This window comes from Balaenoptera musculus, chromosome 9 (assembly GCF_009873245.2).
Source record: "Balaenoptera musculus isolate JJ_BM4_2016_0621 chromosome 9, mBalMus1.pri.v3, whole genome shotgun sequence".
Classification (NCBI taxonomy): Eukaryota; Metazoa; Chordata; class Mammalia; order Artiodactyla; family Balaenopteridae; genus Balaenoptera; species Balaenoptera musculus.
This window is the reverse complement of record NC_045793.1, coordinates 88,016,300-88,043,948: the sequence shown is the minus strand read 5'-3', so window position 1 is coordinate 88,043,948 and position 27,649 is coordinate 88,016,300. Positions and strand designations below refer to the sequence as shown.

The 27,649-nt window shown below is 39.5% G+C and overlaps 1 protein-coding gene across 3 annotated transcripts in view; it reads left to right on the top strand.

The window, feature by feature from the left end:
- Window positions 1-27,649, top strand: part of RELN (reelin) — a 531,612-nt gene that overhangs the window by 413,455 nt on the left and 90,508 nt on the right. For all 3 annotated transcript variants that reach the window (XM_036863169.1, XM_036863168.1, XM_036863166.1), the window contains exons 23-30: window positions 122-259; window positions 1,126-1,312; window positions 8,210-8,415; window positions 11,033-11,204; window positions 11,677-11,877; window positions 16,999-17,231; window positions 24,871-25,028; window positions 26,243-26,450. In XM_036863169.1, coding sequence (XP_036719064.1) covers window positions 122-259; window positions 1,126-1,312; window positions 8,210-8,415; window positions 11,033-11,204; window positions 11,677-11,877; window positions 16,999-17,231; window positions 24,871-25,028; window positions 26,243-26,450 — 1,503 coding nt within the window. The remainder of the gene's footprint in view (window positions 1-121; window positions 260-1,125; window positions 1,313-8,209; window positions 8,416-11,032; window positions 11,205-11,676; window positions 11,878-16,998; window positions 17,232-24,870; window positions 25,029-26,242; window positions 26,451-27,649) is intronic.

The window sequence follows — 27,649 nt, the reverse complement described above, 5'->3', positions numbered from 1 at the left end:
AGCAGCTAAATTCAAGTTCCAGAGAGTTCGTTCTCTGAAGGATTTTGAGCTCTGACATTCTTTGTCTGTACGATCCCGTGTCAGTTAAAATACTGTTTTTGTTACTGTGCCTTGTTTCTAGGTCCAGCGCCACCCGCTTCCGCTGGAGTCAGAGCTATTACACAGCCCAAGACGAGTGGGCGTTAGACAGCATTTACATTGGGCAGCAGTGCCCAAACATGTGCAGTGGGCATGGCTCCTGCGACCACGGCATGTGCAGGTACGTGTGTCAGGAGGCCTGGTTGACTCTGCTTTTCCGGATGTATGTTTATAGCCATACCACAGCAGCTGTCATCAGTTATAGGGATCACCTGATAAATAATGAGATTGCCAAAGGAAAACGATCCTCCTTTCTGTCTTTATTTTAGATGTAAAAGATATTGATGCATTTCAATAAGTATAAAGCCATAGATTGTAAACCTTAAAATGTAACCGCCTGGGTTTAAATTTCAGAGTTTATCAATTAGCCCCAGAGTCCTCTTTGTTAGTTAACAGAGCCTTGCTATTGCTTCCCCCTTCCTTCCCTTGATAGTCTTAAAGCCCTAGTCAAACAGCTGCTACACGCTTTTCCTACAGCACTTCGCCAAAAGCTCAAGGTTGTGTACAGTGGGAGATGGTGATTATCGCTAATGAGGATGAGATAGGAACACACTTGAATACTTAAAGGCTCTAAAAGAGACATAATCTAATCAGAAAGAGGAACTATAAAACACAGCCACAATTAAATGTTGGGTGAGCAGACAAACATTTATATGTGACCTTTTAAACCTACGGGAGGATCTCACGATTCTTCCCCTCCCCCATCACACGTGTGCACACACACCTGTATCCTTCATTACTACTTGATGCCTCATCTCTACTATTACAGCACTATTTGTTTTAAGAACGGATTCTATCCCTTTTTTTCCCCCTTGTGAAAAACTGAAGGTTGTTACCACCATATTCAAAGATTACACTGTAGAGAAAAGTCTAGTGCAGATGCTAATACCCAAACGAAAGTGAGATATAGGAAATGTTGCAGGTCAGATGGCTGTGGCATTCACACAGGAGTCCATCACTTGTTCACTCGGCCCTCCTCTCTCATAGGTGTGACCAGGGATACCAAGGCACTGAGTGCCACCCAGAAGCTGCCCTTCCTTCCACGATCATGTCGGACTTTGAGAACCCGAATGCTTGGGAGTCTGACTGGCAAGAAGTTATTGGGGGAGAAGTTGTAAAACCAGAAGAAGGGTGTGGAGTCATCTCTTCTGGATCATCTCTGTATTTCAGCAAGGTATGACTAAGAGCCGGGAGTAAGTGTTCAGGACAGTGGCTATTTCAATATGTGATGTTGGAGCCGTCTGAACTCAGAAGGTACAAATATGACGCAGTTTTATTTTTCCCTACATTCCCTGCTTTTGACTGGACTTTGTCAAATTTCTATGCCTTAACTCCATTTGGGAAACTCATAGTTTTATGCTTGTCTTTGCTTACTACAAATCCAGATAGCCCGGTTTAAAATTCCTGCCCTTCTTGGACCTGATTTAAAGCTCATTGCTTTCCTTTCCTCCAGTGCCAGCCAGGCTTGTGCCTTGGGGGGCTTTGAGTGGGGCAGGGTCTTGGCCCCTTCTCATACCAGGCTTTGGAGGGTGTGTGAGCACGCGGGCCTGGGGGTGAGGACATGAGTGGTGGTGGAGGTGGTGGAGCTTAGAAGTTAACAACAGCAACTCTGGAGCCAGACTGCCTGTTTCAGTCTGATTCTGCCACTTCCTAGCTGTGTGACTTGGAACAAATAACTTAACCTCTCTGTGACTTGGCTTCCTCATTTGTAAAAGAGTATCTACCTCATTAGGGTTATTATGCAGGTTAAAAGAGTTAGTAAATCATGTAGAACAGTACCTAACATGTAGAAAGCATTTCTAGAAATGTTTATTAAATTTGTCAATCCATTAATCCCAAGAATATGATTGGAGGAAGGAGGAATAAAGGTGAGGGTAGGGGTGTGCAAAGCCATTCTTAGGGTACTGACCACCTCTCCATCAAGAGCAGACATCTCGGGTCCTATTTCAGCTCAGTTTGGTGGCTGCTGGTGGCATCGGCTGATGTGGGACCGTCCTAGTCAACTTGGGCTACTATAACAAAATACCATAAAGTGCGTGGCTTCAACAGCAAACTTTTTTTTCTCACAGTTCTGAAAGCTGGAAAGTCCAAGATCAAGGCACTAGCAGATTCAATGTCTAGTGAGGGCCTGCTTCCACATTTGCAGGACGGCCATCTTTGCATTGTATCCTCACATGGTGGAGAGAGAGAGCAGAGAGGGAAAAAGCAGGCCTTCTCCTGTCTCTTCTTATAAGGGCACTAATCCCATCATGAGGACTCCACCTTCATAATTTAATTACCTGCCAAAGGCCCCACCTCCTAATACCATCCCTTTAAGGGTTAGCCTTTCAACATATGAATTTGGGGGCACCCCATAACAGGGACTCTGAGTAGAAGGTTTTCTTGCAGGGTTCAGCTTTCCCAGTGGAAGCAGACAGATCAGTACATGCCAACTAGGGACTGAGGTGCCAGCCAGAATCCCTAAGGCTGATTCTCTTGGAACACTCCTAACCCACGTTGCTTGGTGAGGGATGCGGCTGAGAGAACCACCTCCCTCTCCTCCCTTGCTACAGTCCAGACAGGACATTCTTTTCTTCCTGCCTCCTCCAATTCATCTCTTCATCTAGTTTTCGAAAGGACTGCAGAGGGGAGCAGGTCCAGCTCTCCAACCTGAGCAATGTGTTCAACCCTAATTATTGGCAGCTCTCTTTAGAATGTGGGGTGACCAGCACCACTTCTTTCCAGCAGGGACTATAGCCGCCAATTCTAGGACAACTGAAAATGTCCCATTCCACGTCACATAGCAAGTACACAAAGGTGGGTGATATACCATAGGGCTGATGTGTTGCAGAACCTGTTTGGGCAGAAATCCAAAACAAGTTAATGTATGCAAAGACAAAAATAGGTACAGCTTTTGTTTTGATGCAGGTGCAGAACAAAGAGTCAGAAAATGTAAATGAGATAGAAAATGTAAACAAGAAAATGTAAATAACAAAGTAAACAAGATGGAAAATGACAGAAAATCAGGGATGGATTCCATTTAATGATATTTCTTATCCATTGACATCTAAGATCCCCATGTCATTAGTCTTAGAGATAATAGTCAATAAGTGACCAATATTCATTGCATAGATCTGGGTACACTGTATAATCGTGCAAAAATGAAAAGATTGTGGCTCCTATAACCATCAATTTTAAAACAAGATTATGAATCCTTAACCAATATTTACCCAAACACCCCAGTAAACATGTGTGCGTACACACAGATATTTTAAACATATAAAGGTTACATATCAATATTTCTAACACTTAATTCAAGATTATGTCTTGAGTCAAGCTACCTGGCTTTATACCTGGGCTCCAAAACTAATTAATTGGTTCACCTTGCAGAGTTATAACATCTTTCTGTGTCACAGTTTTCTCGACTGTAAAGTAGGATGTTGGGAGTGAGTTAATGCAGGTAAAGAATAAAGGATAGTGTTGGGCATATAGAAATAGCCTTATAAGTATTAGCTATCATACATATCATTTCATTTTTATATGAAATAAAAATATTTCATATTTTATTTTATGAAAATAAATTTCAAACTGGTATCATTGAATATTTCCATATGTACGCCCTGCCACTAACAAAATCAGCATTTCAAAAATAAAATCATTCTCTTCCTCTCTGAAACCAGCTTTCTCCCTAAATTTTTGTCAAAATATCTAAGGATCATATTTTTACTTTTTTCTCTTGTTATCAGTCAGATCTGTTTTGAATTCTAAGTGAGAGAAACTAGCTTAAGCAAAAAAGAAGGAAATTTGGTTCTTGTAATCAAAACAGTGAGGGCTTAGATGAAACTTGACTCAGAGATACTTGGAGCTGGAAACTCAAATGCCCACAGAACTCTCTCCTTAAGAGGAGACTCTATTTTCAGGTCAGCTGTCATTGTGAGAGTGAAACCATGGCCACAGAGCTCTGTAAGCAACTCCATAGGAAAATGTGGGAAAGGTTTCTGATTGGCCAGTCACGTGTCCGGGGAATGGCATAATATGATTGGCATGGCCAGAGTTATGTACTCACTCCTTTGGCAGAGAGGTGGGATACACAGTTTGGCCCCCGCTACCAGCCAGCATAATTGAAGTAAAGAAGGGGTAATAACCCAAAGGAAGGGTTCCTTAGACCTTTGCAAACCACCCTAGATTAATTTCTCTGAAAACATGCTTCTATCCTGTCACTCTTCCATCACCAGTGTTAGGATAGTCTCCAATACTGCTGCCCTAACTACAGAACTTATTTTCTTTTCCCAAACATGAGTCCTCTGCTCCAAACAGGAAGCTCTCCTCATCATCCCAGATTTTGCCAGTTTCCCTCTTTGCTTAGCCTCCACTGCTTTCTGTTATGCCTTCCACGGCCTCTCACATCCATGTAAACCTTGCAGTGTTTTGCCCAAATCCTGCTGCTTCTGACATCGAAAGCTTGGCCTCTGTATACAAATGCCAAATCGAATCTCAGAGACAGAATTTTGGATGAAGTAGAAAAGAATAGCTTTATTGCTTTGCCAGGCAAAGGGGGACACAGTGGGCTCCTGCCCTGAAAAACTGTTTCCCACCCCAGGAGGATTTGGTGAGGAGTTTTATAGCAATAGTTCCAGGGTGGAGTTGCTGATAAGATTAAGGTGTGTGCAGGGCCTGCACTCTTTTAATCTCATCTCAGGTGATCTCTTGATAGGCTTCTCTGGTTCCTTTAAGCTGGCCTCAGGTGGTCTTCTCTGGTATGAAGAATGCTGACATCTGCCACTTGTTGGGTTTTAGTTCTATAAAGAGCTCAAAAGATATTGTTAATGTGTATCCCTTGAGGCAGAACCACAACCCTGCCCCAAGGCTGCATTATTGTTTCTTGGCTGTTCCTCCCTTGTCTCTGCATACCCTCCCTTCCCTGACTGACAACTGTTTGAATCTGCCCTTTGGGACTCAGGGAAGGTCATAGAGGCTGGAGTCTATTCCCTACAAACAAGGAATGGGGGACACGGAAAGGCTTTTGTGCCCAGAAGCCCCACAGGGTCCTGCTCGGTTTCACTTCCATAGGGCTTTCTGGGACTAGGGCAGAGTACACTGATCTTTCCTTTCTTTGACTGCCCCTCTCATTGTGTTCCCTACATATATAGATCATATTTTTATTTTTATTCTCACAGTACCCAGCAAAATGCACAGTCTTACTGACTGAGCCAAACTTCTAGATAAGACGTTCAACTCAGAAATGCATGCCTTGCGTTAGGCATTTACATATCAATAAATACCCTTGAGACTGAATAGACTGGAGCATTGATAATTAATCATATAACCAAATGGGATTTAACAAGGGATAGAACTTGGTCTGCAGCCCTAAGTTGTCATTACTCTCCCTGCACGTATCTGTGAACTCTCCTTTCAAGTTTGTTTTTATAACACGTGGTATTGAGCTTGGTATAACTGGCAACCGGTAATTATTTGTTGAAGAAAGAAATCAATGAATGAATGAAAGAAAATTGGAAAACAACAGAAAGTTATAAAGAAATGGTTATTTTCAAATAAATATAGTAGACTCTTTTTCTAGTGTCATTTTGATTAAAGAAGATTTTAATGGAAGTCAAAAGGTAAAGTTTTTATAAAGCATTTTAGAGGTTTTGTTATAAAGGCTCTAGATTCTGTAGGCATTACCTTTAAATTCTGTATTATTTTATCTAAACACTGAAGACATTTTAACCTAGAATGTTGGGGGAAATTGGAGGGTATTTTCCACACTCCAGGAATGAGGAGGTCCTTAATCTATTACTCCAACACACGTATATGCACATTCCATGTTTATATATATCTACACACATACACATAAATACATTGATCATAGTATAGTAGAAAAACTGCAAACCGTGTGTTAACATCTGATTCTAAATTCTGACAAAATAGTTTGCCCTGAGCCATTTCCTTTTTCTCTCTTTTCCCCCTTTAAAACAATGTTCAGCATTTCAGGTCACCAAACAAAAGAAAATGACTTGTACTACTCTCTAGGAAAAAACATTTTCAGTGCCAAACCAAGCATTTGTGTCATATTTTTCACCATTTAAAAAAATCCCACAGGGCTTCCCTGGTGGCGCAGTGGTTGAGAATCTGCCTGCCAATGCAGGGGACACGGGTTCGAGCCCTGGTCTGGGAAGATCCCACATGCCACGGAGCAACTAAGCCCGTGAGCCACAACTACTGAGCCTGCGCATCTGGAGCCTGTGCTCCGCAACAACAGAGCCCGCGATAGTGAGAGGCCCGCGCACCGCGATGAAGAGTGGCCCCCGCTCGCCGCAACTAGAGAAAGCCCTCGCACAGAAACGAAGACCCAACACAGCAAAAATAAATAAATAAATAAATTTATTAAAAAAGTTCCTACCAAAATTCTTAAAAAAAAAAAAAAAATCCCACAAAACACTCTCAAAATCTCTATAGAGCAACACCATAGTCTCCTGGAAAAACAACACTGTTCTGTGAATTTCACAATTGACCAATCATTCCAACCACTTAATTGTGATAATTGGATTTTTATCATTCTCCTCACCTTAGATCTTTATCCTTCTGGCTGTTTTCCACATGCCAGGGTTTTCATAGAAGTTTGCTGGGTGGGAATTAACCAGCTGGGTTCTTCTCAGATTCATTCTTCCTGGACTGATCCTGAGGCACGAAAATTCTAGGTCAGATTATAATAATCTCTGAGGTGTTTCCACTTAACACTATTTCAAATCAACAGCAAGAAAAATGAAAAGCACATCTAACACGTTGAAAATGCATATTTTAAGATTTCTTCTAATACATACATAAAATTGAGAGTTCCAAAAAATGAGTTTCAGTCTCAGGATTAACCTCCGTTCTCCTTTTGCTGGCACCCTTGTCTATTTTGGAATCTCTTAATTGCCTTTAGATTTATCAGTAACAGTGTACTCCTATAATTATCCCCAAGTATTTTCCCTGTGACTTCTAATAACTGAAACCCTTTCTTAATTGACTTAGTGGATTAGAGTAGGGTTTAAATTATAAGTGTGAGGGGTGCTTTTCTCTATACTGTGTATTCTGTCTCAGGTTTTCTTCCCAAATTTTAATTGAACTCCTCAGAAACTCTCTAAGACCACTCAGTGCAGTCCATGGATTAGCTTTGGCAGAATCAGTTTGGGTGAAAGAATCTTATCAGCAAACTTTTTTTCAATTCTGTTAGCATGAAACCATTTACAGGCAACAGAAATGATGACAAACCTTGTCAATTTGTACCTAATACCTCACAACAGAACTGTGACAGGCAGGGGATGCACTAAGCAGAAGAAGCAAGTTGCTGGATTTGAGGAAGTTTTTAACATTTTTAAGACACAAAGAGACCATTTAATGGTTGCAAAAACTTATTTAATGATCCCTCCCCACTCTCTATTTCCAAGAAATAGACTGACTGGGAGCCTGAGAGACTTCAGTACTCTCTTTTTGTCAAGAAGTTTCTGTCTTGCCTGTTTTACCTCAATTCCCAGGGAGGAGGAGGGCCGGGGCATATCTATTGAGAGATTGTCCCCTCAGGAAGAGATGCCGTGTGCTAGGCAAGTTATGTAACATATTATTTCATCTAATTGTCACAACACCCTGTAAGGAAGGTATTATTACCCATGTTATAACTTTGAGGAAAATAAAAGCTCAGAAAGGTCACACAGCTAGTGAACAGCATGAATCATGGGCTGAGATTCAAACCCAGCTCCAGCTGATTTCAAAGTATGTATGTGGTCTTTCTTCTCCATGACTCTGCCTGGAGATTTCCAAAGCGAATGCTGGGAGTGTTTTAATTAAAATGAATTTTGCTTTAAAGACTTTTGAGTACCCTTTGGTAGAATTAGCAGTTCTCAAGGGTCTCATAACCGAATCTGGGAGTCAGTGATGTAGAGACTAACAGAATGGATCCAGGAGCAGTTAAATGGCATAACCTTCTCCTCTCAACAATAAATGAGAATAAGATCATCTCCACACAGTGCTAGGATGCTCATATGAATTTGAAACGGAAACAACTAATTGCTCCCAGATAACTGCATCTGTGATTTTTCTGTTCTTCCGAAAGGCTGGAAAAAGACGGTTGGTGAGCTGGGATCTGGATACTTCCTGGGTGGACTTTGTCCAGTTCTACATGCAGATCGGTGGAGAGAGTGCTGCGTGCAACAAGCCCGACAGCAGAGAGGAGGGCATCCTCCTCCAGTACAGCAACAATGGGGGCATCCAGTGGCACCTGCTGGCAGAGATGTACTTCTCAGACTTCAGCAAGCCCAGGTAACCAGCCCCAATCTCCTTCCAGTGTGATAATAATAATTATCTCCTTGATTATTATTAAGCCTTACCATACTAATGACCCTGTTTTGCATTTTACAACTGAACCTTATTTTATTGGAAAAAAATTATTGAAAAATATGTAGATCCAATTCTTACAAATTAAATATATTTTAGATATAATACTAACAATAGAGCTATTTTGTAGATTGAAGGTTCATAAATTTGCTGTTTTAAAACATTGAGTTATTTCAAGGTGACATAACTCTCCATAATATAACCCAATTAGATATGCAGACAGACCAACCAAAACCATTTCTTCTAAGGCACACAGGGGGAGAGATGGAAACCAGAGAAGAGGCAACTAGGTCTACCAAGAGTCATAACATCCAGGGAGAGAGCCAGGGATGGTGGGTGGGAGATGGAGCCTGGTGAGATTCCCCCCATACAGTAGAAGGGGAATTGATAATGGGGCCAAACTGGTTTAAACAACAGTTTAAAACTATTCAAATTATTTTTTCCAAGTAATAGCATTGTCAATCTGGAAATTACTGAGAATTCAGTAAAGCAACTAGAGTACTATATAGACAAACAAAAATTCACTAGCTTTTTCAAATTCCAGAGATATTCCATTTTATTTAAGGGAGTTTTTCTTTAGGAGCTAACTATATCATCACATTCTCAAAGAGTTCTATGACACTAAAATGGTTAAGAAATTCTGAGTTGGAAGATATCAGAAGAAGACCCCATGATGGCAAATACATAAATAAATATAAGTTTAAGAAACAATACTGAGAATCTCTGTAAAGGAAACGATAAAACTTCAAAACTTCCTTCAGAGATATAAAAGAAAACAAATAAATGGAAAATAATACAGCATCCCTGGATAGGAAAACTGAACATTGTGATATGAAGAAATCTCTTAATTTACATTTAATGCTATTCCAATCAAAATCTTAGTGGTATTTTTTGGGGGGGAGCTTTATATCTGGAAATATAAACTGGCAAAAATAGTTTAAACTTTTGATAAAATATAGAGGGATGCCCTGCACAATATTAAAACATACTGTATAAGCTACAATATTAAAGTGGAATGATACCGGTGCATGGATAGAACAATCAAGCCAAATAGATGACCCAGAAATTGACTCAGATTATCTGTACAAACTTATATATGAAAAAAAGACACATCAACTATCAATGATAAAGAAATGGTTATTCAGTCAAATGGTGTTAGAAAAAAATGGGTAGGCTCTTGGGGAAAAATATCTATTTAGATTACCACCTTACATCAGCAAAAACTGTTAAAGACTGGTTAAAGATTTAAACATTTAAGTTGCTATCTGATCTTGGAAAAAGACCTGAACTTTCTAAATATAAATTCAACGCAAGAATTAACAAAGAAAAGGACTGCTTACACAGAAATATACTACATACAGATGTAAAACTGCATACACATGTAACACATACATTTCAAAGAAAACAGAAAAAAAATGAAAAGAAGGAAAGCAAACTGAGAAAATATATGAAACAAATATGAGAACTAGAGGATCAGTGTTCCCTTAAAGAGCTTATACACATTATCAAGAAAAACACTAAGATCCCAATAGAAAAATGGGTAAGAGGAATGAGTAGATGTTACACAACAGGGAAGACATATGTTTAATAAAATATGATTAATATCCAACCTCTGTTGCAATAAAAAAGATACCATTTTTCAACAGTCAAATGGTCATCTTTTAATGATAACACCAAGTGCTCTCTCCACATGGAGCAGCAAGGCAGGTACTCTCATGTCATCCTGCAAACCATCATGACCCTCCCAGAAAGGGATTTGGAAAGTCCAGAGCCTTAAACATGACCAGTTTATTTGACCTGGTAATTCCGTTTCTAAGAATCTTCCCTAAATAAATAAACTGAGGTATACATAAAGCTTTATGCATAAAGATTTTTCACCACAGAATTATTTATAATAAGGAAAGGTGAAATAAATACTAGCATGTCTGTGTGATGAAAAATTATATAAACGGTAAAATGATCTTAAGAACTTATTTTACTGACATGAGAATGTGCTTATGATATAATGTTAAGTTTTAAACTGTAAGATACCGAATTATACATATATCTCACCTATGTAAAAGATTACATGCTTTAAGGGTATACATCAAATTGTTAATAGAGGCCAACCCCATGTGGTAGCTTATGGGTGATTTATGTTTCATTTTTAATGCTTATTTATGTTTTCCCCCAATAAGTAAGAACTGCCATGAAAAAAATTTTAATGCAATAACATACAAAGGAACGGCTTTTTCTAAGGGTTTCTTTAAAATGTTATGGCCATTGTCATAGTAGTCAAAAGACATTGTTTAGTGAATCAAACTCAGTTGAAATATTTGCCTCCAAAAGATACAATTCCAAATGGAAAAACCAGGATCAGGACTAAACTTGCTTACAACTTTAAACCTCTTGTCTGATCTGTCTAAATTTAGAAACTTTACAAAAATACCAAGAGATCAAACAAAACATAACCTTCTCTTGTTGCTACTCGTGTTATTTTAACAGCTGCTAAGAAAAACACAGCTTTTCCTTTCCCAGCGCTAAATGATTTGCTTTTATGCAGATTTGTCTATCTGGAGCTGCCGGCTGCTGCCAAGACCCCTTGCACCAGTTTCCGCTGGTGGCAGCCTGTGTTCTCAGGGGAGGACTATGACCAGTGGGCGGTCGATGACATCATCATTCTGTCCGAGAAGCAAAAACAAATCATCCCAGTTGTCAACCCAACTTTACCCCAGGTACTTCTCATTATGTCTGAACTCCAGGAAGACATAGAATTGTAAAAGAGGATGGGATCAAATAACTACTCACTCCCCCAAGGATTTAGTGCTTGACACTTGAACATGTAATTTAGTTTTCTGTGTTTGCACAATTTTTTTACCTCTCTATGCTACTAGTTCATAGATTATTTAGATGTTAAAAAAAAAAACAAAACAAAAAACAAGACTAGAAAGTTTGGCCAAGTCATTAAATATGATTATTAGTGTGTTTATGAAATGATACACAGTGGCAAAATATATTCAGTTGTTAAATAATCAGGAGAAAAAGTTCATGGCAGTTTAAAAAAAAAAATGTTAATTTAGAGAGTCTGCTGTATTTTCCTAGAAATACAAATAGTACATGGCCCTGCATGCCATGAACTGAAAATTCCTTTCTTGTTTTCAAAGGTACCAAATTGCCTTTCTGTGTTGTTTGTGTTGTTCCTATTAGAACTTTTATGAGAAGCCGGCTTTTGATTACCCTATGAATCAAATGAGTGTGTGGTTGATGTTGGCTAACGAAGGAATGGTTAAAAATGAAACTTTCTGCTCTGCCACGCCATCAGCGATGGTGTTTGGAAAATCAGATGGGGATCGATTTGCAGTAACTCGAGATTTGACGCTGAAGCCTGGATATGTGCTGCAGTTTAAGGTATTTATGCACAAACTTTTTTTTTTTTTTTTTTTTTTTTAAACATGTTTCCAGGGGCTTCCCTGGTGGCGCAGTGGTTAAGAATCTGCCTGCCAATGCAGGGGACACGGGTTCGAGCCCTGGTCTGGGAAGATCCCACATGCCGCGGAGCAACTGGGCCCGTGAGCCACAACTACTGAGCCTGCGCGTCTGGAGCCTGTGCTCCGCAACGGGAGAGGCCGTGACAGTGAGAGGCCCGCGCACCGCCATGAAGAGTGGCCCCCGCTCACCGCAACTGGAGAAAGCCCTCGCACAGAAACGAAGACCCAACACAGCCATAAATAAATAAATAAATAAATAAATAAATTAAAAAAAAAAAAACATGTTTCCAAGTTTATTTTATTTATTTATTTAGTTAGTTAGTTATTTAGTTAGTTATTTTTGGCTGTGCTGGGTCCTCGTTTCTGTGCGAGGGCCCCCTCCAGTTGCGGCAAGCGGGGGCCACTCTTCATCGCGGTGCACGGGCCTCTCACTATCGCGGTCTGTCTTGTTGCGGAGCACAGGCTCCAGACGCGCAGGCTCAGTAGTTGTGGCTCACGGGCCTAGTCGCTCCGCGGCATGTGGGATCTCCCCAGACCAGGGCTCGAACCCATGTCCCCTGCACCAGCAGGCAGACTCTCAACCACTGCGCCACCAGGGAAGCCCTGCACAAACTTCTTGCAGGTTAAGGAGCAACCATCTTCCAGATTTATAAATGAAATTCACAAAGAACACAAAATATTCATATGCTAGTAAAGTAGGGACTCATCTGAACAAAGCTGCCAACAATCTTAGAATGGCAAAGCTTTTTAGCTCTACCCATAAGGAAAACAGCTTGTCAGTTTTTAATGAGCCCCAGAAGTTGTGGCTATGTCATTGTATTTCTTTAAGGGCTCATGGAACTCTACCAGAATTAAAAAGAAAGATTGACTTTGAGGATTTCAATCTGATTGTGACTTAATAAATACCACGCTTCTGAATGGTAATGGATAAGTTCTCCTTTTCAGCTTACTAGTGCTTTTTGGACTCATGAGTAATTTTATGTTTTTACTGTGGGGTTTTCAAACAATTTGTCTTCCTTTGATTGAGTAAATTTTTACTTTAATTTTCATTGTTCTCTTAAAAGCTGCTTGTTTTCTGTGCTAACATGTCAATATGTATAACAAGTATTTACTTTGACAAGCTCTTTTTTCAGAACCGTAATCAAAATTTCATTGTGTTTATAATAAAATCCCATTGGTGAATTCTGGGGTTGAAAGTAATGCAGTTTCAATGAGCCAGCACAACTACATGGTCCTTACATAATGGCAGGATGCAGATCCTAAATAAGTTACAAATGGAATTATTAAAGAGATCAGATGTTTATAGGAAGCTCTTCAAATATAATTTCCAGAGGTCTGTAAACAAGTCAGTCATAAATAAGATGATTAGTGAAATGTCCTTCTCTGTTTAGATTTTGATGCTAAATTGCCATGGAAAGAACACTAATAACAGTATATGACTCTATATTAATTTGTTGGTACTACCTAAAATGGGAACAAAATAACAGCAATAGCAAATACATTGCCAGAAAAATATGCTCTTTCTCATCTGGCACATTTTCTAATTAATTAGTCACAAAATCATGATAGTGTAGGTGTTGAACTCTGCAAGGTGGTATTCTGAAGTTTAAAAATCTAAATAGAGAAAACATTATTAAATGTTTCAAGTACTTAAACAACTAGCAACAATGCATAATGCCTAAAAAAAGTCTCAATTCTCGAATCACACCAGCAGAAAACTGTTGATTTGTGGCTATCAGTTGATAATAGATATGTAATATGAGTGATTTGGGGATTGATAATTAATGTATATTTGGGATCTGTAATAAGAACTTGGTGTTATTTTTCCAAAAGGCACGGTGCTGGTAAAGTTTTTGTGACTGCCTGCCATGTGTCAACACTAAGCTCTAGGAATATAGAGATGAGAAATATAGCCCAAGCCCCTTAAGGAGCTCAGAAACTAGCAAGTGAGCCAGAAAAGTGAACAGTTGCAGTACAGTCGCTGGAGTGCTGTGGTAGAGACAGGCTCTGATACTATAGGAGTATCTGACGTAGTCCCTGGCATATGGCAGATGCTCCAAAATTATCTGTTAGTTGAATAAATGGATGGATAGATGGATGGATGAGTTGAAATTGGAAGTTTCTGGAAATACAGAGACTTAGCCAGCTGAAAAATGGAGGGGGTGGGGGGATTCTAGTTAGAGGGAACAGAATGTGCAAATATGTGAAAATACATGAAAGTGCAAGTGAGAATGGAAATGTCAGAAATTTAAGGAGTTTGGAGTATTTGCCACAGAAATAAGATAAGGTTTGTCCTAATGGGCTTTATATGATACACTAAGTCACTTGGATATTAACCCAAGAGCGATGAGTCATGGAAGATGTTTAATCCATTGAATGTAAAAATCAGACCTGTGTTTTAGAAAGATCATTCTGTTGACTTAACAGGAGGAGAAACTGGAATCAACAAGTACATTCATTCATTTATTCAGCAAATATTTATAAAGCATCTACTATGTTCCGGGCTCAGTTCTAGGCTATGAAAATAACTAGGAATAGAGAGTTTGACTAGGATGGTGGAGGATAATTACTATTTTGTAAAAGGTTGTCAAGTTAGCCTCACCAATAAAATAACTTTTAATCTGAGACCTGTGAAAAGTGAAGGAGGGAGTCATGCAGCTATCTGGAAAAGAGCACTCCAGGCACAGAGAACAAAAAGGACAAAAGCCTTGAAGTAGGATTGTGCTTGAAAAAGTTCAAGAAACCAGAAGGATGCCACTGTGACTAGAGCAAAGTGAGCAAGGGGAGACAGGTAGAAAAAAATAAGGTCAGACTTTGACTTCTGCTCTAAATAAAATGGCTAGCAGAAGAGTGACATACTCTGACTTAGGCTTTTAAAGAATCACTCCGGTGACTGTGTTGCGAGTACACTGGCAGAGTCAAGGGCAGAGATAGAAAGACTGGCTGGGCAACTATTGCGGTGATCCCAATAATAGATGATGGGAACTTGGACCTGTGGGATAGCAGAGGAGGCAGAGAGAAGTACTCAGATTGCTGGGCATATGTTTAGTAAAGTGAGGATGCTAGAGCAGTTATCAAAGTAAGAAATGAGGCCAGATTAAGGCATAGCCTGAGATTATAAGATAAATGGATGGGTCTGAAAGATGTTAAAGGTGTGTAGTCTACAGGTTTGGGTGACCTATTGGGTGATAGAATGGATTCTAGAATGACTCCCACATTTCTGGCTCCAGTCACTGAAATTGCAAATATAGGATTTAGGGATGCCTGTGGATTGCTGAAGGGCAGATGCACAGGAAGTAGTTATGTACATTGTGCAGAGAACCTGAGAGAGACCATATCTGGGAGTCATGGGGATTCAGAAGGAATCTGAAATTATGATTGTGAATGAGATTAGGAAGCATGTGTGGAGTAAAAAGATAAGAAAGCCAAGAATTGCATTCTAGAAAACATCAACGGTTAAGAGGCAGGCCAATTAAAAAAAAAAAATCACAAAGATGTCACAGAACTGAAAGTTCCATCGACTTGCTTACTTTAGAAACAGTGGCAGTGATAATAATTCTAAGACAAAAAGCTAACTGTGTGCCCAGTGTGAATGCTCTCACCACATGCCAACCGAAGACTGTGCTTACTAACCAGTAATATAATAAAAGGGTTTGTGTTACAAAAGGTAATCATGCATCTGAGAGGGTCAAATCTTTATTTATTTTCTTGACATTTAACTATGTAAACTTGGATAAATGAATCACAATAAAATTGCCACTAGCCATATTGTAAATCCTTCTGAGAGACACTTTCTAGCTCTGAGCATGGAATTAAGGAAAATACGGAGTCTTCCTATTTTTGAAAGACTGGCTCAAGCTACCTTATAGTCACAAAGATAAGCTGGTTGGCCCTTGAACTCTGACCCAGTGTTATTTGCCTATGGGCCTCCCTTTCCTTTGTCCTTTATTTTTTGGTCATGATTATGTTCTTTTGAGTTCTTCAATTTTTTTCTACAAAATTTGACTATTCTTAGTTATAAAGTCTTATACAATAAAATTCTATGGTGGCACCAACCAACAAATGAAATAAGATATGAATAGATCATTTATATAAGATAGCATGTAATTAAATACCAGGAAAAGAGTTTGACGTTTACAATTATCGAAAAATATAAACTAAAACAGTAATACAATCATTTATATATTTATTAATTTAGAAAGAAACTGTCTAAAATCATAATAATATTGAGTGCTGTGTAAAACTGATTCATTTGAACCCAAGTGATTAAAAATGAACATGTATAAATAGGAAATTCAAAGTGTTTCTGCATTTTGATTCAGTAATACTACTTCTAGGTATTGATATGCTTCTTTGTAAAGTTTAGAAGAGAAAACAGAAGAATAAAAATGGTTGTGCTAGGGTATTGGGATTTAGGTTGCATGTTTTTACAATTTTTTTTGAATATTGTTAATCCTGTGATGACAATCATCTACACAAGTACACAGAAGAGTAATAGTTTTATTTCTGGATTATGTTGCTTATTTGATGCTGTGACAAGAACTTAGCTCTTTCATCTAAGTTGACAATGATTTCTTACTGAGCTTTTGTAAGAAACCAGAGTAAAATTGCTTGTTCCACTGAAAGCAGAGGACAGCTTCAGTAACCTTCATGTTCTGAAGAGGGCAGCTCTTTATCATCTGCTTCCCTCTGTTTATACCCCCTATCTGGGAAAGCAAAAAAAAAGCAGTTTCTTGGCATCTTATCTTTTGTCCAAGACTCCAGTCACATCTGTGCTTCTCTCTTCCCTTCTATAATCTCAAGAAATCCACAAAATGGGCAACTGGTCCCGCTTTCTATTGAAAAGCACCTATTGCTTGCCTATACAGAGATTTCCAGAACCTTTGGAAGGGTCTTGGTTGGAATTGAGCTGCCCGTGTCTTATCATTGTAAATTTAGTGCAAACTCAGTAGAAAGAGCCCTGACGGCTGTAGCACCTAATTTGTTAAATGATGACTTGAAACCAAATCCTTGTATAATTCTGTCTTTCCTTTTTTAACAGCTAAACATTGGGTGTGCCAATCAATTCAGCAGCGCTGCCCCAGTTCTTCTTCAGTACTCTCACGATGCTGGGATGTCCTGGTTTCTGGTGAAAGAAGGCTGTTACCCAGCTTCTGCAGGCAAAGGATGTGAAGGAAACTCCAGAGAACTGAGTGAGCCCACCCTGTATCACACAGGGGACTTTGAAGAATGGACGAGAATCACCATTGTTATTCCAAGGTCTCTTGCATCCAGGTAAAGTGACCATTCTTATTATGTGCCATAGTTGCCATTTCTGAGGAGCATATATTTATCTCAGTATCTTCATCTCATATATCTCAATAACCTAAAAGAATTCATAAACTCTAGCTGTAAGGACTCTTGAGGAAATGACGCTCATACTTGTGAAAAAGTTCACTCACTCATCCATTCATTCATTCAACAAATATTTATTGAGCCACCTACCTGTGCCAAGTTCTGTTCTGGGCACTGGATTACAGCCCTGAACAAAAGATGTTTAAAAGCTAAGGGAGTTATAAGGCATTATCGTATCAGACTTTCACTGTATAGAGATTTTTGATAATGTAATGCCTCCTTAAATAGACAATTGGAGATATCTTAAAATATAAAAGATCCCTTTAAGTGACCATTAAGATAAATAGTTAAAACAATAGAGAAAAAGATTTAAAATCAATTGACAGAAGGATGAGATAAATGGATCAAGAACTTGAAGCAAATTAGTTACAGTAATAGGGCAACAAATTTAACTCTTAGCTTCCTGGCAGCTAGGACATAGTGTGGGAGGTCAGGGGATAGGGTCATTTGGTTCTCATTGTTGGGTAAAAAGAAAGAAAATACATATATTCTGATAAAAAAATAAGAATTACTTTTTTCTACACTCAGTATTCTAGAATACCTTTATAGTACGTATATGTATCTTTGTGTCAGGTAGAGTAGGTAACATGAAAATCAGTGTTTTAACTCTATAATTTTTCAAAAGATGAAGCATTCTTCAAGTAGACACTTCTTAATTGAATCCTAGAACATAACATTCAATTGTGACTCAGTCAAAGCATTTCTGTGCAGAGCTAAGATGGTATTATAAGACTACTTGCACTGCTGGTGATGTAAATTAATATATGGTTGAGATACTCATTAGTGCCATTCATCAATATTTCCAGCTTACTTCCTTCCTGGAATATGGTAGGATTATACTTTCCCCACACCCTTTAAAGTTTGGCATTGCCAGGACTTCCTTTGTGGTGCAGTGGTTAAGAATCCGCCTGCCAATGCAGGGGACACGGGTTTGAGCCCTGGTCTGGGAAGATCCCACGTGCCATGGAGCAACTAAGCCCACGAGCCACAACTACTGAGCCTGCGTGCCGCAGCTACTGAAGCCCGCGCGCCTAGAGCCCGTGCTCCGCAACAAGGGAAGCCACCGCGATGAGAAGCCTGTGCATCGCAACGAAGAGTAGCCCCCGCTCGCCGCAAACAGAGAAAAAGCCCGCACACAGCAACGAAGACCCAACGTAGCCAAAAATAAATAAATAAATAGATAAATAAATGAATAAATTTATATAAAAAAATAAAGTTTGGCATTGCCTAATGAAATGTGAGTGGAAATTAAACATATGACTTTAAGAGTTCATGTGCATTTTGCTATCTTCTCTGCTTCATGAAAGCCTCTTTTGAGATGAAGCTTACATCAGTCTGGGTCCTTGAGTGTCTACAATCAACAGACTTTCTTACAACCTATACTGAACATTATAGCATAAGCAAGAAATAAACTTCTGTTGGGTTAAGCCCCTGAGATTAGGGGCTGCATGTTAACCCTGGCAACCTATCTCATCCTGACTGATACAGTGGTAAAAGCTAGAAAATCTATAGGAGTGGCTTACTTCTAATGTTTGTAGAGACCATTCTGTCTATAATCTTTCACCTAATTGATCACCAAATTTGCATCTAGCTGGATATGCTGCTTGTGTTCATCTGCCTCCCTCAATACTTAGATGTGCATACCTCCAAAAATTACACCATAGACTTTGGTACACAGACTTCCCAAATGGGTAAGAAACTTGTATGGTCAGGATGTATAAGTTTGTGTGGTAATCTACTAAACTTTGGAACATAATGTTTAAATGCCAACTGTTCCAAGAAAAGATTTATCAGTCAGCGGATCCAAGTCAACTTATAAGTAATTTTTTTGTCTTTACATGCCAGTGTACTTTGTTATGTATCAAAGAGGGACTCAAATGATTTGATGTGTATGTGGCAGAGTTGATGAGTTGACCTTCTTTAGTGAAATTTAATAATTTGACTTGCATTCTGCTTTAGTTAGGATACAGGCCCAGCTACTATAACAGAGAAACAAATACAAATGCTTAACAAGACTTAAACAAGTTAGAAATCCATTCTTTCTTGCATAATAGTCCACAGGTGAGGACTTCAGAGTTTATAGGGTGTCTCTGCCATTCTGAACACACAACTTCTATCTCTGGATCCAAGGCAGCTATTCCAGACCATGTCATCTCTTAACCAGTGGAAGGCAAAAAGATCAGGAATGCATAGATGCATTACTCTTTAAAAATCATCTTTATTCCTTTTTCATATTCCTCAGTAGAGCCTAGGATAATATTTGTACAGTTACCTATTGCTATGCAACATCCCTCTCCAAAACTTAGTGGCTTAAGACAACAGTGGTTTATTATTTCTCATGGTTTTATGGAATTGGCTGGGTATTTCTTCTGCTGGTCTCTCCTAAGCTTTATAATGTAGCTGCATTCAATTGGTAGGTTGATTAGTGTCTGGGATTAGTAGGACTTTTCTCTCTATACTGGTCTTCATCCCTGTATTCATAACAGTTTCCACAATTAGGTGGTTCCAGAATTCCAAGAGAACAAAAGTAGAAGCTGCCAGGACCCTGTCTTCTTTGCCACATCCTAGTGGTCAAAGCAAGTCACAAGGCCAGTCCAGATTCAGAGGGCGAGAAAACAGACTCCCCTTTTTGATAGGAAGTGCAAGGAAGTCTTGTAGAAGAAGATTTAGTATGATCCATTGGGGGGCATTGTTGTAACAACCTACCGTAGTTTGTCCTAGCCCTAATGACTCACGTCTCCCCCAGGCAGATGTACTCACTTTCCTCCCAAAACCCCCAAACGCTCATCTCATCACAGCATCAGGTACTAAGTCACTCATTTCATGATTTCTGTCAAGTCAGAGTTCCCTGGATATGGCTCCTCTTGACCCATAGACCTATGACCTAAAAAAAACAAGTTATCTACCCCACCCATACCCAACATACAACAGTGAGACAATGACAAGATAAACACAATAGACACCCCAACTCAAAAAAAAAAAAAAAGAGTGGGAAGCACATAGCGACCACTGGCTCATAGGAATTCTGAAAGCTAGCAAGATTGTTGTTACTAGGGTTCCCTCCTCCATGAGCAATGTCCAGGATAAGAAAGTTTTCTTGATTGAGACAATTCTGCTCCCTACAAGTGTTTCCCTAATCTGTTGTTCTTCTCAGCTGTTGGTTCTACCCTCTAGGCTTCATCCTCTGAGACATCTGTCCATAAGAACATATCTGTGTTTGCAGCTAAATAGCCCTTTCATCCTGCTTTCTGCCCATTTCAAGCTAGGCATGTAACAGTGCAGCCCTTGTAATTCTCTCCTCCACCACTGCCTTCCTCTTCCCTATGCTTTTCTGAAACTGTGGCCCAACCACATCTCTTCCAAATAGACAAGTGCAGCATGCCGTGAAGCTGGAGTGCATCAGGGGCTGCATCTTTGCTGCAATGACTAGGATACCAGGATGCTGGAAGACATCACTGTGAAAGAAGCCAATAGAATCAGGAGCCAAGGAACACACCTCTGGTGCAATACCCCAAAGCCAGATAATACAAAGTTGAATCTGAAACTGCAGTTTGTTTGACGCTGAGTGGAAACACCCAGTTGGTAAAGCAACATCTGAGAAATAAGAAAAGGTTGTCCTTAACATCACAAAGTGAGCCAAAACGTTGAGGCTCCCAATTTATCAATATTTTCTTGGACCTCAGCTTTTGGAAGAAGAAATCTTGTTCGTTAGGATCTGGCTTCGTGGTTCCTTTGAATACCGTCCAGCTTGCTGGTGGATGGCATTTGTGATGGAGAGCTCTCTGCTACAGAATAGTAAACATGTTTCTACTTCAACCCAAGTAAATGAGCTGTTGTTGTTTCTTCCGCAATATGTTAAACTCAGAAATCTCCAAATGCAGTGCTGGGAAGCTGAGAATTCTAAGTGTGAAAATTGTTAAACTTTGGAGCTATTTTGCCACAAGGCAACATGCTTGTAAAAGTTACTAGAACGTTGCTCTTTGACGAGTACTTCGAAGCTGATTTTCTCAAAGGAGCAGTTTGTGCTCATGTTACGTCTCTTGGTTCTTGCCTACAGAGGAGAGACACTGGTGGTGGTAAATATGTGCTGATACATCCCTCCTGACTGTCTTCCCCAACCACACAGCATGCCCCTCAGCCTGCTCTAGGCTCCCTGTGCAGAATGCAAGAAGTCGATGTCTCTGGAAAGGGCTAGAAACACCGTTGCTTACTATGCTGCCGAATGTCTCCTCCACCACCACCTATCACAGGGCAAGCAGGTGCACGTGCACCTTCCTGGATTGAGAGGCAGATGCAACACCCCTCTGAAGTGTGGTGGTGGAAGGGGGAGGGGAAACTGGTTCTCCTGGTCACTCAGGCATCCTTTGAACAAAGGTGGCAGCTGGGGAAGAGAACAAAGAGAGAGAGAGTCTTACCTTTTACTTGTTCCGTATCTAGAACATGCAGGGCAAAGGGGAAGTTTTGTTCAACCATTTGAATAGTCGAATTGCACTGTGGTTTATTTCTAGTTAAATTACATAAGATTAAATTCTGTCTTTTCCTCAATCATCACGTCCTATAACACCTTCCCAGAGCTTCCTGACTGTCAGGTCAAAGACCTCTAAGACTACATGCTCTCCTGGCTCTATGTCCTTCTTAATGGTGATAGTTATCAGAGTTGCACGTTTACATTTCTTTGGGCAGGGGTTTGATTAAATGTGTCTTCTCATTCGACTGTGGGCATCGTGAAGGTAGGGACCATGCAGGAATTCTGCTCCGCATCGTGTGCCCAGCCCCGGCACCGCCTGGCATGTTATAGGCACTTGTAAATGCTGGTTGAATGAAGAATAAGGACCAGCAACAGGTGATTAGCTAATTGAAGACACCTCCCTTTCTAAAATATGTTTTCCAAAATAAATTCACTGCTGCTCAGCAAGAAATCATTGTTCTGCATTCTGCTGTGTCTCCTTGAAAAGATATGAATAGCACATGTACGCATGTGCACACACACATTAATAATATTAATCATTTTAAAGCTACATCTCCTCTATTTAAAAAAAAAAGGGGGGATTAACTATGTGGAATCTAGAGATGCTATTAGCTAACTTTGGCCTACTTATTTCCTCCCTTCTTCCGATGGTCTATGATTATGTTTTTCTGTAAATTCCTTACTAGTTCTTCCTCTTCTTCAAGCAGCCCTGAGGTTGCTAAATTACTTGTACTCATTTCCAAGGTTGTGCTCCTAAGAGAACAGAAAAGCAGTAGGCATCAGGAACCAGGCATAACTTGGAGAAATGGAGATAAAGCAAAGCTTGCTTATGTCATGATCAGTGAAATCTTTGTTGCTTTGATTTGTACCTTCCAACTAAAAGCCAACTAACAAAGATTAAAAGAAGTAAAAGAGGTGCCATCTCTTGCCCTTTCACTCTGAAATATGGGCTTCCAGCTAGGACTCTCAGCTATAATTCACCATGTCCTGGACACCTTATTAATCAAATGATTAGTCATTTTGCTTTTTTTTTTATTATTATTTATTTAAATATGGATGCCTTAATACTGAGCTCCTGAAGTCTTTTGCCTTCTCAAGTATCTAACAGCCTACTCTGTTTCTTGGGTCTATAGCAGCCTTAGAATCTACAAACAAGGGTGCCTCATATCTCTGGCCAGACTAGACCTTGATTATTTTATTTTTATAATGAAAACTACAGGACCCCAAGAATCAGAGATGGGTCAAAGGACTTTACTTACCCTTCACTCCCTATCAAATTACCAAAGCTTCTAGAATTCTACCTACAGTTGGGATTCTTCAACTTTCTGAATGCTTCTGGGGCTCAGTCTGAACTTGCTTCTTCCATGAAACAGAAAAGTTGATAGAGAGATGCCCTCATCTTGCCCAGGTGAGAGAGCCTAGGTGAAGAAAAGAAATTATTCTTACCTCTTTTTTCACTTTCCATGTGGCAGAAATCATAGATCTATGTTTCTCTGGGTTCTATTGATATTATAGAAACATAAAAGAAAAGGCAAGTATGACTTCTAATTAAAGAAGACTTCTATCAGGGAATTGGTATGTTTTCCTCTTTCATCATAGATATGCAGCTTATCTTTTGGAAGGGGCATAGAGGGCTTACCATTTTCTTACAAGCAATTGTCAAAAGATGCTGTTCATCAATTCCATTTATTTCCTTTGAAAGGAAAAATATCTTCACAGGCTAAATAATGTTACTACTTTATTGGGAGGAATTTTCCCAAAGCCCATGACTTTTTTCTTTTCCTTTCTGTTTTTTGGTTTTGCTCTGTTTTTCTAATCTTCAATTCAGTTGTCTTTTGCCTTAAAAAATAAGACCAATATATTTTGAATTATTTCCAAAGTAAGTAAAAGATGTGTTCACCTTCCTCTTGACACAATGAAGAATGTGTTAAGACTTGCATTAATAGAAATTAATCTCTGAAAACTTTTAAACCTAGTAAACAACATCGTTGGTTACATTTGCAAATTTGCTAAAAGTAGGTAACTTAAAATAATGATAAAAAGCCAGGGTTATGATTCAGTGTTGCCAAATTACCAAAGCTATTTGAAGAGCCAGAAAGAAATGCATTCTGATACTGCTGTATTATTTTCACAATAATAGAGGGGAAAAGGAACCTTTGTCTACAGTTATCTTTGCCAATCTTCATTAATCTTTAAGATTCTTTATTCTTGTTTACTAAGAGACTGAATTCACTCAAAAGTCTATAAATATTGGCAGCAAAATTAACTGGTATCCAGATAACCTAATCCATCTTCCCTCTTTAATGTTAGTAGAACTGAGAAGGAAGAGGTGTTTTCTTGGTATGAAATTATAGATGTGTGTGGATTTCCATATATTTGAAAAGAAAAGAGATGTGTTGAAGGGATTGGAAAGATTAGAAAGCAACTGGGACAAGTTTTAGTTTGGCAGCCTCACAACTGTTGTGGGGAAAATAGGACTGGGCAGTAGCCCAGGCCACTGGTGTTCCAGGGTTTTGAAGCACTGGGACCAGGTCCCTCTTTTGTTTTTTGGCAGTTACCAGTGTTCATTGGCAGCCCAGCTTGTTGCTAAGAGTTTATAGAATGAGCATCTTGGAGATTTGAAGATAAGAAGAAGAGGGCAAGGAAGGCAACAGGTGGGAATAGAGCTGTCAGTCCTCCCAGAATCATGAGAATGGCAAATAGCCAGAGTCCCCTTATTCGTCCTAACAAAGAACATTCTGTTTGATGGTTTCAAAGATTCCCAAATAGCCTCTTAAAATGTACAAGCAAAAACCTATAATATGTTTCTAGCCATCAGAATCTTCTTTATCTGATCCTCCTGATATTGAAACATTTATGCTGAAGAAAAAATCAAGACGTTTTGAGAAAGATCTGAGAGAGACACCTTATGAAGGTTAAGTGACCAATCAAGTGAATGTGACTTCCAAATAAATATTAAATCTCTCTTGAGTTTTTCTGAAACGTTCTGTATTTCGGTGCTTTGGTATGAGATACTGGTACAAGAAACACCTGTGCTGTTTTTCCCAACAGTAAGACCAGATTCCGATGGATCCAAGAGAGCAGCTCACAGAAGAACGTGCCTCCCTTTGGTCTGGATGGCGTGTACATATCAGAGCCTTGTCCCAGTTACTGCAGTGGCCATGGGGACTGCGTTTCAGGGGTGTGTTTCTGTGACCTGGGGTACACTGGTAAGGCTGCAGACATGTCTGATGATTTGTTTGTAAAATATCCATCTCTAGTTACTATATTTCATGTTACTTCTTCCAAGGAAATAGATTCTGAGTTTGTTCTTCTTTAAGTCCTAATTGTAGGAATTTGTAACCCAGGCAAATGAGGTGCTGAGATATTTTGTAGTTTTGAACTGCCTAAGAAGGGAACGCATGACAACACAAATTTCATTCCTAAAGTATATTTATTTATTAGTAATAGTAAAAATAATTAACATCACTTGAGTCCGTACTTCATGCCAGGCGCTATAGTAGGTGTTTTTATTTCACCTCATTTAATTCTCGCAATAAATAACCCTATAGTGTAGTACTGTTATTGTCCCTGTTTACACTTGAGGAAACTGAGCCACAGAGAGGTATAGTGAATCTCCCAAGGTCACAAAGCTAGGAGTTGCTGGAGCTAGGCTTCAAAACCTGGCAGCCGAACTCTTAACCACTTGGCTGCCTGTGCTCTTTACATTGCTTTTATACAAAATGTAATTGTATACATTTAAAGTAAAAATCAACTTATGAAATGATAAATACAAGACTGCCAAAAGAGAACTTTATAAGAGAAGTATTTTCTGACCACAGTCACCCTTGGATGTTGCTACAAGCAAAAATAAAAAGGAAGCTGAGATTAAAGAGTAAAATTGGAGAAAGTATTATAAGCTCCGAAATCTTTTTATAGAATTTTTCCTGGAGGGAACTTCAAAGGATCCTTCCCAGCTTTTCAGTGCTCTGCCCTTCATCTGGTGCGTGACCAAAGACAAACATATGTTGTTGCAGGCCTTCTGTAGAGAGTGCTGTCACTCGTGGTTTCAGGGTGTTTCTTTTAAATCTGGGATTAACTCCCCTTATTGATCCACTAATACAAAGAACAAATGAACCAGTTTTGTTGTGGACAAAATCTATTTCTCAGTTTACACAAATCCTCTGAGTAACAAGAATCATGGAAATGTGTGGTTCCTGATGTCTCTCTGTTTAAAAATTTAAAATTATAGGGCAGAATAGTGTTTTTGATGTTAGAAGTGATGGCTGTATTTCAGGCAGACGATTGGGAGATTCAAATTTTGATGTGGTTTCTTTCCCCTAACACCTGTGGCAATGCTTCTTTTGCCCATGCACTGAATGTACCTTGCAGTGTCTCATGATTTTAACAAAACCTCTCTCCTGTGTATCTCTTTTCTCGGAAGCCACACAAGGAACCTGTGTGTCTGTTGTCCCTAACCACAGTGAGATGTTCGATAGGTTTGAGGGGAAGCTCAGCCCATTGTGGTACAAGATAACGGGAGGCCAGATTGGAACGGGCTGTGGAACACTTAACGATGGCAAGTCTCTGTACTTCAGTGGCCCTGGAAAAAGGGAAGCAAGGACCATCCCTCTGGACACCAGGAATATCAGGTGAATAGTTAATTGGTATACTTCGCCATGAACATAGTACTTACCGTGCCATGTGTTCTAACCTACAACACTCTGTTCTGTTATTGACGGTTTACATAGTAATGTTTCTCTATATAGATTCTGATGTATAAAAATAAAGCATAACTTTATAATAAAATAGACAGTTTCTGCAAAACATATACTCCAATTCATTAATCAGTGTACAGTCATCACCAAGGCCTGTGTGTCTAATATATATGTCAGCTTGGTTTTCTAAAGTTCTGTGTTATTATGAAGACTATTTGGTATTAATTTTAATATATGCCAGGAGAAACAAAGAATTTTTTTCAACTTTAAATTCTGTGTCCAAAAATGTCATGACCCCCGTTTATCTAAGTTTATTTGTATTCACTTATTGAAAACTGTTCCAGAAATTTAAAATACCTACACTGACACCTACTGGTAAAATAAATAACTGCTTAGTTTTAAGGGCAAATGAAATAGTAGCACACCTAAAATAAAACTGTGCGTTTTTATTTTTAATCAAACTATTTTAGAATTGAAAGAAAGGAAACTAAAGAAATGTTTGAAACTTTTAGACCTTCTTCTCACTAAAATCTGGGGTTCTGTGTCATAGTTTTTCTGCCTTCAATCTCCTTCCCCTTCCTTCTGAGTCCTTCTCACAGAGGTGTGCCTGCCATGTAGGTTGGTTTGCTGTGGACTGAGGCATGGTTTACATCACACTGAGTGAGTGTCAGTTGTGAAAAATTAAACCATCTGAGTCTAAATCAGTAATACAGGTAACTATCTGGCCCTAAACAAATACAGCATTCAACTTTTTTTTTTTTTTAACAATTTTTGTTGTTGTTGTTGTTGGCTACATTGGGTCTTCGTTGCTGCGTGTGGGCTTTCTCTAGTTGTGGCAAGCAGGGGCTACTCTTCGTTGCGGTGCGCGGGCTTCTCACTGTGGTGGCTTCTCTTGTTGCGGAACACGGGCTCTATGCACACGGGTTTCAGTAGTAGCAGCACGCAGGCTCAGTAGTTGTGGCACGCGGGCTTCAGTAGTTGCGGCGCGTGGGCTCAGTATTTGCGGCGCCCGGGCTCTAGGGCACGTGGGCTTCAGTAGTTGTGGCGTGTGGGCTCAGTACTTGTCGCTCGCGGGCTGTAGAGCGCAGGCTCAGTAGTTGTGGCGCACGGGCTTAGTTGCTCCGCAGCATGTG